This window comes from Etheostoma spectabile, chromosome 17 (genome assembly GCF_008692095.1).
Source record: "Etheostoma spectabile isolate EspeVRDwgs_2016 chromosome 17, UIUC_Espe_1.0, whole genome shotgun sequence".
Lineage (NCBI taxonomy): Eukaryota > Metazoa > Chordata > Actinopteri > Perciformes > Percidae > Etheostoma > Etheostoma spectabile.
In genome coordinates, this window is record NC_045749.1 from 9323828 (window position 1) to 9336095 (window position 12268).

The 12268-nt window shown below is 38.4% G+C and overlaps 1 protein-coding gene across 1 annotated transcript in view; it reads right to left on the reverse strand.

Moving 5' to 3' along the window:
- LOC116705316 (histone-lysine N-methyltransferase 2D) overlaps positions 1 to 12268 on the reverse strand; it is a gene marked incomplete at its 3' end in the record, with an annotated part of 29351 nt that continues 17083 nt past the window's right edge. The window contains 4 exon segments of the mRNA XM_032541398.1: positions 1 to 183; positions 1058 to 1264; positions 2009 to 2153; positions 7213 to 7367. Of these exon segments, the coding sequence (XP_032397289.1) occupies positions 1 to 183; positions 1058 to 1264; positions 2009 to 2153; positions 7213 to 7367 (690 nt within the window).

Here is a 12268-nt window from a genome sequence, read left to right on the forward strand (position 1 = left end):
GGTTGTGTTCGTTCAGGTTGCAGTGTAGGGAAACGCAGTCGCTCTGGTAGAGCAGGTCCTGGAGCGTGTAGACTCGCTGAACGCCCAGCGAGCGCTCCAAGCCGTCCTGGAGGTAGGGGTCATAGAAGATCACGTTGAAGCCGAACGCTTTGGCCCGTATTGCTACCGCCTGGCCTGAGCGACCTGATGGGGGACATGGGAAGAAAGCACCAACTAAGAGACAATCCAGATTTTAGCAGCTTAGTTTGTAACACTCAGTCTATGGACAGTGCATCCATCCCTTAATAGTAATGATTGCAAAATTGCATGTGCCTATGAGTGCTAGCACTGAAAGGATTGATTAAATCTATTACTTATTTGACAGAAAATGTGTTACAACAAATCTGATTATTAATTAGTCGTTGATATAAAATGGAAATCGCTAGTTCAAAACATTCATCATCAGACTATTTATTTATGACCACACACAAATACAAACAAAAAAATAAAGTTTTTTGCTGTACTTTGTGTTTCATGCTAATTAGCAAAGGTTAGCATGCTAACCCACTACACCAACTTGGTTTTAGCGTAGTAAACATTAGCCTAAACCTGCTAAACATAATGTTAGCATTGTCAATTTGAGCTTGATCACATTCTGATGTTTGCAATGAGCTCAAAACATCACACAGTGCCTAAATCCAGCAGCTTTACATGCCGTTTGACAGACGGAACTATAGAAATTATACTGAAGTAGTCGATAACAAAAATATTATTTGTTGCAGCCCATAATGAGTTCCAAACAATTAAGTAAAGTGGGTTAAGCAAACTGTTAACCTGGAAACACAGCCAATCTCAATAAAGGGATAATTATCACCCCTAACTGATATCAAAAATGAAACTACATTAAAAGTAGGCCTACATTTAATTTTCCCATGTGAAAAAGGCAGACATAACATACATTTCAAACTGGCTGTCCCTGCTGGCCATAATAGTAGTCACATAGTTACTGGCTACATAGACTACAGTTGCTGTCAACCAACAGAAACAATCTAAGGCTTTAAAGAAAGAAGGATCTTACCAAATCCGATGAGGCCAAGTGTTTCTCCTCGGATCCTGGCCGCCCCTGATGCCACCTCCCTGATCTGCTCCACACTCTGGACCCGCGTGCCCTCCCGGAGAGCCTGGTACAGCCAGGTGTTCCGCCGGTACAGGTTGAGGATGTGACAGAGTGTTGAGTCTGCTGTCTCTTCTACAGCCGCTGAGGGGATATTACACACCGCAATGCCTGGAAAAGGTCAGAAGGGAGAGAAAATTAGGAAACAATGAAGCTAGAGATGACAATAACATAGATACTTTAAATGACTATTAAAAAAAATTGCTTCACAGATTTAATTAGTTATAATAGCTACTTATAATTACTATAGCTGTTTTGAAGGGAGATTCATCTCTAGTTTTTTTTTTTTTTTTCCACAAAATAATTGGTAGGAAATCATTATTCTTTACGGCCCTCTACACTGAACTGGGAAGGATAAGAGGATAATTATAAGTGCTAATTATGACCATGAAAAGAACATTTCCCAAAAAAATCCATATAAGCATATTAAGATGTATTACCCCAAAAATCATGCTCTCATACCAAACATATGCCGAAGGGGCCAAATGGGAATCGGAGAGTTTCATATCAGTTGGAGCATCTGCTCCGCATATGCAATCAGCATTACATATTCCGTTTACAGTATGTAATAATTCCTGTTGCATATGTTATTTATGTAAGTCAATACAGCAAGCAGAGTTTGGTTTGGCCACCATCCAAAAGTGCACTATCTTTATCCATAATGCATAATTGTTGTTGATTTTTTTTTTCTTTTTTTTTCCCCCTCATGCGGTAGTGACTGAATGAGCCTTATGGGCAGATATGACCCCACCTTGTTCATTATTCTCAGCATATGATTACTGTCTGCTTCTGAACAGCCTCACTTTTCAAATCTATCTCCCTTCTTTTTTGCCTGCATTTGTTTCTCAGTCTTACCAAGATCGCCGGCAGCCTTGATGTCGATGTTGTCGTAGCCGCTGCCGATGCGGATGATGATGCGCAGTGCCTTGAACTTCTCCAAGTCCTCTCTGGTCAGGGTGATGGTGTGGTACATCATGGCCCCTACTGCCTCATTCAGCACCTGAGGAGAGAATCCTCGCGGTCTCAATACATCAGTATTCCCTTAACAATCCTTAGCGGCGTTAGAGATGGAAGTAAACTGGACATTTGCATTTATGACCACAATGTCATTATTGTTCTTAATCAATATCATCTCTACATTCAAAGTCAGATGTTATTTCCGCAACATTACGTATAAGCAATTTAAATATAAGTGCTTTTACTAACTCCCATTTTCCTGGACCTAAGTTTATGTCGACTTTTTTTTCATCTAAATGCAAATTGATTATTTATGTGTGCCCTTAAACATAAGTGGTAGTCTGTGTGTTTATAATGAGTGATTGCCATCGTTGTTTTTTGTCACAATCTATCCATTCAGACTGTACGCAAACAAGGCTGAAGTGAATCCGTGGCAGGACCATAAAGTAGAATGACAGCTGCTGAAGAACCCAGAAAGCATGGACAAGTAGCTGCTGCAAGCCACGACCGTTAAATAGCTGGTTTAAATTTACAATCCGCTTGAATTAACTCAGCCAGATTAGCATAGCCATGAATTTCCATACAACATTTTTATTGAAGCTATGTAGTGAAAGATGGATGCAAAATTGAAGGTTAAAGCTCTCCTCATGCATTAATCTCATTACTTGAACAAAGCAGGACCAGCAGCAGGCTTGGCTGGAGGCAAACAATGGCGGAGAACTATACAGAATCATAGCAGACTGCTAAGCAAAAGGAATGCAAGCTGAGGAAAAGTGAGCAAATGTGTTTTGTGTTGTGTTTATTAGTTAAAGAACTCTTCTGCAGTTTGAGCTGGCATGCCACAGTGTATGTGCATCTTTACAATGTTTTACACAGGGCTATACCTGCAGTAAGGGATCATGAATATTGCAAAGCACTTGACAAGACTCTATTACATTATTACATACATTATTCTACACCAGTGTAATGGAATATTTCCAAAGCTTTAAAGAAACTGGTTTAAGAGGGAGTTGTGTAGCATGAATATGTAAAAATAACTATAAACTGGTGGGCTTTTAGGTGTTAGTAGGCATATTCTTGAGCTTTGGATTGCTTTCAGTCATCGCCTGCTTGAACTAGCTCCGTACTTAGCATAAAAGTTCTAAAATTCTTGTCATCTAACGCTTGGTAAAATAGCAATTTTTCCAAAATATCAAACTATTTCATAAGGATTATGCCTAAAATGCTGGAACAAAGATTAACTAATTCAATACATTCATACTCATCACACTCCTGTTCTCCTTCCTCTGTGTATGGTTCTCAAAAGTCTTAGCGATTAAAAGGTCTATTTTGGGGGAGCTTGCATTGGATGTTCAGACACTTGAGGAAAACAATGCAGACATGAATGTCCACAACCATAATTGTATACATTCATATTTTTTTTCATTACGCTAACATTTTAGAATACTCAGAACACAGAGCACAGTTAAGGCACATACAACTTAACCACGACGTCTCTGCTTCACTTTCAGCTATGGACCGTTGTTGAATGCCATGCCCCTCCTCTTTCTCTCTCTCCCCCACTTTTCCTGTCTATTTACTACACTTTCAACTATTAAAAAAAGCCCAAATAAAACTCCCATTTATGTATGACAAAGTACTGATATTCTCCATTTCTCTTAAAACGCTCTTTTTGTCCCGGTGTTGTGTTTTCTGCACGAGCGAGATACACATAATTACATCCTCAACTGTGCTGTGGTTGAGGTTTTTACTGAAATTTTAGTTTGCACTTGAACATCAGTGCTTCATAAAAACAGTTGTTACTGATACAGCCAGACAAACCACTTTTCATTTTTCTGTCTTTAGTGTCTTTCCAAGGACAGCATTGTATTAGTTAATTAGTTAACATACCTACAAGTGCTTTTTAATAATTTTCTTTAAACTTGTACTCAGCAGGGGCCACAACACATTTACAGGTCACCACTGGCTTGCAGTTGCACTTTGAAAGAACACAAGTACAACATTGTCCAATGATTCTTTGAGTGACAGATTCCTTAAATGCTGCATCTGCTCACTTCCAGGCAGTGAATGCAAAAAAAGACAGCAGTGTGCTACGGTTTGCTTGTTTGGTGTGTGAGTCTGTTTAAGTTTGTGTGTGAACAGTACTTCACTACTGCAACTTGCATTGAGGCTCTCGGGAAGTGTGTGTGTGTGTATGTGTGCATGTGTGTAGTGCCCCATCTGTACCCTCTGCTGTGCAGTTATAGTTGTGGGAACACTGCCAACATCTATTCTCTCAGATGGGTCTTCAGTATGGGTAATGTATGCACTATGAGAGCATCTTGCTGTACAGAGACTGTGCGTGTGTGTGTGTGTGTGTGTGTGTGTGTGTGTGTGTGTGCGTGCATGCGTGCGTGTCTGTGTTTATATGTGTATGCCAAAAGACTTAAGTAATATGAAAAAAAACAATTATTTATTGCATTTCTTCCTATATAAACTCCAAATTCACATCATTCAGTAGGCATCAAAGTATAACAACTGCCTTTTAATTGTAGATTAAAAACATTGACAGTATTGAGAATTTAGCGTTTTCATTGAACTTAATATAATCGTGATGTGAAACCCTTCCTATTCTCTTTTTGAGTGTAAAGACACAAACCCTCCAGCTTGGATTGTAAAACTGCTACAGACTGGCTCCAGTGTATAGGCAGTAAAATAAGACAAATGTTTTACCCACTCTGGCTCAGAACAATTATACTGCATTTCTATTACCAGCCTCCTTCTTATTTAACAAAGCAGCACTTCAGCACCCAGTGGGATTACAGTCAGCGATGAAACCATTATAGTTGAACTGGGAGAGTGGAACAAGCCAGTGGGCTGAAATATTATTAAAACATTACAGAGGAGGAGATGCAAAAGGAAGAAAGAGATGATTCTTCAGCACTCAACTAAAGACAAATTACTCAGTCACATTCAAAGTGTATATCATGTCCATATCATAATATGTGTGTGTGTGTTCCTGTAAATACTGTCACTACTACTACTACTACTACTACTACTACTACTACTACTACTACAGCAAGCAACGAAGACTCATTGTGTTGCTACAGAATACAACATTATGTGGTATATTGCAGGGGTCTTTAACGTTTTTACATACCTTTTTAGGCAAGGCAAGGCACCTGTACCTTTTTAGTACACAGAATACTCAGCTATTAAAATAATAATTGTCTGCACAATTTTATAAATCCTCTCTTAATGTTACACATACAGTGGCTTGCATACGTTTACACACCCATGATAAAGTTGATTAAAAAGAGGAATAAAAAAAAAACATCTTTTAGAAATTGATCTTAATGCCTTAATTCAAAACAATTAGAAAAATCCAACCTTTTAAGGACACCAATTGTCTTTGTGAATGACTAATTTATTCTAAATAAATTAATGTTCTTCCTTAAAATACATGGGGCATAAGTATACACAAACCTATGTTAAATTCCCATAGCAGCAGGTACATCTTTATTTTTTAAGGACAGTTATTTCATGGATCTGGATACTATGCATCCTGATAAAGTTCCCTTGGCCTTTGGAATTAAACTAACCCCATATCATCACATACCCTTCACCATACCTAGAGATTGGCATGATGTTAATTCAGTTAGCCTCATAGCTGGTTTGATTTGCATTAAGAGATGAAAAGTTCCCCATCTCTATGTATGGTCAAGGGTTTGTGATGATGTGTGTGGGGGGGCGCTATTTTAATTCCAAAAGCCAAGGGAAAGGATGGCTGAAAGGATACATCCTGGATCCATGAAATAACTGCCCTTTAAAAAAAAAAAAAATGAAAATTTGTCCACTTCTATGGGAATTTAACATATGGATGTGTATACTTATGCCCCCTGTATTTTAAAGGAATAATATTTACAAAGAAAATTGGTGTCCTTAAAAGGTTGAATTTTCCTAAATCTTTTTAATTAAGGCATTAAGATCAATTTCCCAAATTTTTTAAAAAGGTTTTTTATTCCTCTTTTTAATCAACTTTAGCATGGGTGTGTAAACTTATGCAAGCCACTGTACATGTGACCACATTGAATCCTTAGGATTAACTGTATCTGTGGATGGCTACGTAGTGGTTACCTTACAGGCCAGTAAGCCTATCATCAGTGGGGTTTTATATTTGCAAATAATTTGCTGGATTCATTTAAATTCATTTTAATTAGGAGGGCCTCCAAAATCAACAATACTTTGGAGGCCCCCCTGCAGTGACTCCCTGTTGAAGATCTCTGGTCCAACCTATTCCAAACACTTACTGTAAATTAAACTTACAAACAATGTCTCACTTCCTGTTTGCACATATCCAATGTCTGTCACATGCAAAGTGATCAGGAATTTAATGCAAGTTGTAATGTAAAGGTCTGCCTAAACTATGTGGTTTTTTGTTTTATTATTCTATGTATCTGTGTTTTAATCACATTTATACTTTTAATTTGATAAAATGTTATTGTTTCTTTTATTTCTCATTTCAATCTATGCATTTTATTAATTGTATGTATTAAACCTACAATATCAAATGGAAATGACAATTATATGACTTTAGGAATCTTAGGAAGCACGATATGATTATAAAATTCTCCAATACCTGAAGTTACATGTTACTGCTACACTACCTAACTTGACACATCATCGTTTTAATTCAACTCATTCCTTCCCTTTATATTTTGTTCCTGGCAGAGTAGTGCGGCAGATTAGAAACATATCCACTCTAGACTTGGCATCTACAGGCTACAGAGTGTTTAACGCAACAACAAAAAGTTAATTGACAGCAAATCAACTATAATTAATTAAAGTTAATTACATACATAAACAAAGGCTTTTAAAATGAGCTTATAAATAAGAAGCATTCATGGAAAACACTTTGAACAAGGTTTTAAAGAGCTATCCCAGGACAGCGGTCCGATTTACAAAGGGTTAGTTAAAAGTTTGGTGCTACAGGTTTGTTTTAGTGTAGGTCACAGTTTAACTAATGTAAAATATATAAAAAGAATTTGGGAATAAAAAAATCCTGACTTGAAGACTTGTAGGTGCTGCATTTTCCCAAAAAATTACAGAGGGAAAGTTTGTACCTTTTCATGTATTTCTTGTGTGGACTGGGCATCACAGAAAGCCACAGTGGCCAGATCTTTAAGGATGGGCATCTCCACAGTGCAGTCGCGCCCATCCAGCAGCGCCACCAGGGGGCGTGGGTGCATAGGCCCATTCATAATCTGTGGCCGAATACCTGCAGAGAGACAGAGAGAGAAGAGAGGGAGTTAATTATTTATATGTGGCGCACACAGTCAAGTGAGCTGCAGAAGAAGCAGTAAAATGTAGGAAATGCATCCCGCAGCAGGACGTCTTTACACAGAGTGGGATTGTGAGGTTTGCCGTTGTGATAGGCTAATCTCTCTCTCACACACAGACACACACACAGACACACACACACACACACACACAACACACACACACACACACCCACACACACCACACACACACACACACACACACCACACACACCCACACACACACACACACACACACACACACACACACACACACACACACACACAGACACACACACACACACACACACACCTGAATGTGTTTGTTCTCTACTTTAAACCACTATCATCATCCCCCTTACCTGGCAACGCTGGCCGATGTAACACACGTACACACATTCTCTCAAACACATAACGCTGGTGATATGAATACCCTCTCTCGCTGTTATTCACACTGTTACCAGGCAACAGGTCCTTTCACCCCATGAGGTCATCACCTCCATTATCCTATCACCGAAGCAGGCAGGCCTTCAGTATGTGCGTCTCTGCACCTTCTGTACAGTTTAAATGCACTACACACTCGTTCCGACACTGAAGAAAATCACCAGGTATTCAATAATTAAATTCAAACTCGCGGTCGTCTCCATGTTTGACCTCTCAGTGAGTTTTTTGGCTTACTATCTTTGCCCTTGCCTTGCTGTGGAGTTGTGATATGGTTACCCATTAGGGAGAAAAGTGGCATAGAAATTGCAGAAAACTAGAAATGTGCCAGTATTGATGATTTTGGCGTGCCTTGACTGACTGTCTGAAGGACTGAGTTGACTCTGACAGAATGTGCCAATTAACTTACACTACTTAAAGTCAATGTGATGTATTCTTTAGGTGATAATGTAAAATTGAGGAGAAAATGTGACAGTGTGTGGACCCAAATTCCACAAAAAAAAAAGGGAAAAGAAAAGAGAGAAAAAGGGGGGGGGTCCACACACCACCACTCTCTGGCTCCCTGCTGCCTGTTGTCATGGTGATTAGAGGATTTGGGCAGGATTATGAAATATTTTATTTAGTGACATCTGCGCTGCTGGAGAGGACATCCAAGCCTGCTCGCTCTATGTGTCTCTAACTCTTCCAGTTTTGGGAAGTAAGGACGCTGTTTTTGACCTACACGACTACAACATGCTGACATATGTACTTTAAACAGATCAGATGTGTATAATAGAAAACAAAATAATAATAAAAAACAAAGGGTGCATGTAAATGTAGCAGTTTCAGTTAACTGTGCTTTAATTCTGCACCAGGAGGCTCGCGCTCTGTTCTGCACAGATGATCAAAAAGGTTGCATTGAGTACTGTTCCAAGTTTTAAGGAAATGGCCCTCTAAAATTGTATTTTCTGGTATTGATCTACAATTTAAAAGGCCCTAAAACCCCTTTTTCTCAATTAGCTTGTTACTATGAGTGATGGGATCCTATATGAACGCAAACATTTCTGCCCAAGTTAGAACAGTTTGGGCTATTTCACAAGAGGTTTTTTGTGTTTGTGTGTCTCACAGGTTTTGAAATGGGCTCAGTTGTGAAAAAGAGTAAACATTTGAATCTAAATTTCATGTTGTTGGATTGTTGCCAGGCCACTGTCAACCGAATCTGATCACACCACACCCACACAGTCCTGATGAAGCAGATTAGCAGAGATTTTGAGAGCTTAATAAATAATAACCAACAACGTTATTTTACTAAACTTTGACTTTAACTTATGAACTTGCTTATTTAGTCATGAAAACTTGATTTTATAGAGACATACATACATTTCAAATAACGGTTTTAGGGGCTTAAAGTTAAGAGAAAGTCTTAAAATAATATCCAACCAGGCTATCTTTAACATTAACATCCTAATTCAGTATAACAAAATAGTGTCCCGCAATTCATCAGTTCTTTATTAAAATATTTTTCCCAGTCAATATCAATATCACTAGTCTATGCGGGAAAGTGTCCATTTTAGAAAAGATTCTGGATGCAATGTTGTACAAACTGTAGATTCACATTGTACCTTTGAACAAGCTATGACAGTACACCTCTGTGGTGCCACATCTTCTGAAGATTTGCAGCACTAAGAGGATGCTGAAAAAACATAGGTTGTAAATTATGCAGAGCTTGATACCTTTACACACATGCAAACACACACAACATTAGGAATAACAGACCACCTGAGCTAGACCTATCAGAGAGAAATGGAAACGGGATTAATTTAAAAAAGAGCTTAGCAACGTGTCATTAATATCACAGCTTTGACAAACATTCAACCTGCATTTTCTTTCATTTTCTTTCTTTAGAGTTTATTCCTCTAATAACTGGTGGTGTTCTCTCTCTCTATCAGTCTCTGTTTCTATTAAACCACAGAGGAAGGTGAACCACATTCAGACATCTCAAAGGCGAGAAATTGAGGTGTGCAGCAAAAACTCTCTACAAACAGAGATGGCGTGTAGAGTACACCACTTAAAGATGAAAAGGAAAGGAGGGCAGCATTGAGAAACCGTTTGAGGAGGAAAGGAGGACAGTGATGGCAGAAAAAAAAAATCAAGTGCGCTTGTATCATAGATCTCTTAAACTTAACATCTGAAGTGGGTTGCATACTTGCAGGATAAACTGTAAAACACCACTGATCACTTCTAACTGTGTGGATGGGCCTTTAAAGGAGTTTTCCACCGATTTTATACATGAAGTTCAGTTTGCTTGACACAAGAGCCAACTTTTTTTAAACAAAAAGCCTGCAAACTGGATGTGTGGGTATTTATAGGGTAATGTGGACCTAATAAAAAAAGCTACTGAATTGCATTATGGGAAATGTAGTATACAGTGTTTTAGGAGCTTTGCCACTTCTAAACACTAAAAGTCAGGATATCTTTACCTTTGTGGTTTTACTTTTGATTATTCTATTTTATATCATTCTCTTGTAAGTTTCCAAAATTTAATTTATTTATCCACAAGAAGATTGATTATTATCAGTTTAATCCCCCCTTGAAATTTATTTTAATAAAATACTGTTCTGTTAGTAATTACTGACCTTTTCCTTTTTATTATTGCTTTGCTTTTATGTGTAGCTTACTTTGTGTTGCTTTTATGAGTTGAGGGTTTTATAACTACTTTGTGAATTGCTGTAGAGATAAAGAGATTGTGTTTTATTATATTTTATTATAATATAGCCCTTAACAATTGTATTATTGTGCAGCACTCCTAATAAAAGCAGTGCATCATAAAAGCCTAAATAGCATATCAAAAGAGAAGAATGGTGAGAAAAGAAGAAAGGTGCATAAAAAAGAAAAGGTTAAATAAAATATGTGGAAGAAGTGACATCCATCTTTCTAATATAAGATGAACGCATGCATTATTCTCACCGGAGGGACTCATGGCGTGTGTAAGGGTTGCTAAGCAAGAAAAATACTTCTATCATCTAACAGTCACACACAAGGACGTACACAGATCAAACATGTGCACACGGAAACACACACACACGGAAACACACACACACGGAAACACACACACACGGAAACACACACACCACACACACACACACACACACACACACACACACACACACACACACACACACACACACACACACACTCTGAGATGAAAGGACAGAAAAGCAGCAAACACAGGATCACTTATTACTTATATTTTAGACACACGTAAAGGAGATGCCGCTGGTGGAAAAAATGCAGTTTCATATGTAGGTCAAACTGCTGTTGATTATTATTTCCTAGTGGCTAATAGCCTTTCTCCAGCCTAATAAGGTAGAACGTGGCACTGCATTTAACACATGATGAATCTGCGGATAATTAACGAGTAACAAGGCTGTTAATGAGGGTCTTAATGACTCAGATACCTGGCCAGCGATTTGAAGGATCTCTTTAATTTGGACAGAAAGAACTGAATCCTCCCTCAGTCACTCAGCCGAGGAGAAAAACTGAAAATGACAGTATGTTTATCATACATGAGGACAGGTTTGAACAATAATAAATCCTAACTCATAATGTGTATTCACAAACAAATAAGCACACATTCTGTGCAAAAGCTCTGTAATGGCCTCTTATCACCATGCCTCCAGGGATTGTCTGTCACATCAAAGTTAATGAGTTTGGGGCTTTAGTCTCCAGTCTCGTGCCGTCAGAAGTACACTAAACTGCATTTCCTCCTCCTAGTGCAGGTCGAGCAGAATTCATCATCATTTGAAGTTCTTAAACCAATCAGTGACAGGCTTTAACTGCAACAAAAGTGTCAGAGGGAGTTGTCGACATATGGCATGCTATTCTCAAACAGGTACACCTTGTGCTGGAATTTCAAATAATCCACAGAGTTTACATTTCTAAAGTGAAATTTTCTAAAATGTATCCGTAAGTGTGCTAATACCTCACCGAGGATGTATTTCAAACACTTTCAAGATGCACATTTGAAAGCAAATGAACAGAATGTTCCGTCTATGCCACTATGCAAGCTAGAGAAGGAGTGTTATAAATAATCACCCTAGGGTGGCTCCTAAAACCCCCACTGATAACACAGCAGCTGGTCTAATGGCAGCCTTTGTAAGCCAGAGGTCCAGCTACTAAAGAATCAAAAAAACTGATCGCATCTGGCTCTTTATATTTATATTAGGTAACACTTCCCAAAATTGGGGAAAAAACAGTAATTGCATGTCACGTGCACTAGTAACAAACTAAGTATCCAAGAACAATTAAATCAGTGTGAATTACGTTAGATGAGACACAGATTTCTGTTGTAGGTTAGTGTTACGTTTCCAGTGTCGCGGCTCCGAACAGTAACGTTAGTTGGGACGGACGGAGCCCTTGTTTCTTTAGGCTAACTATATTA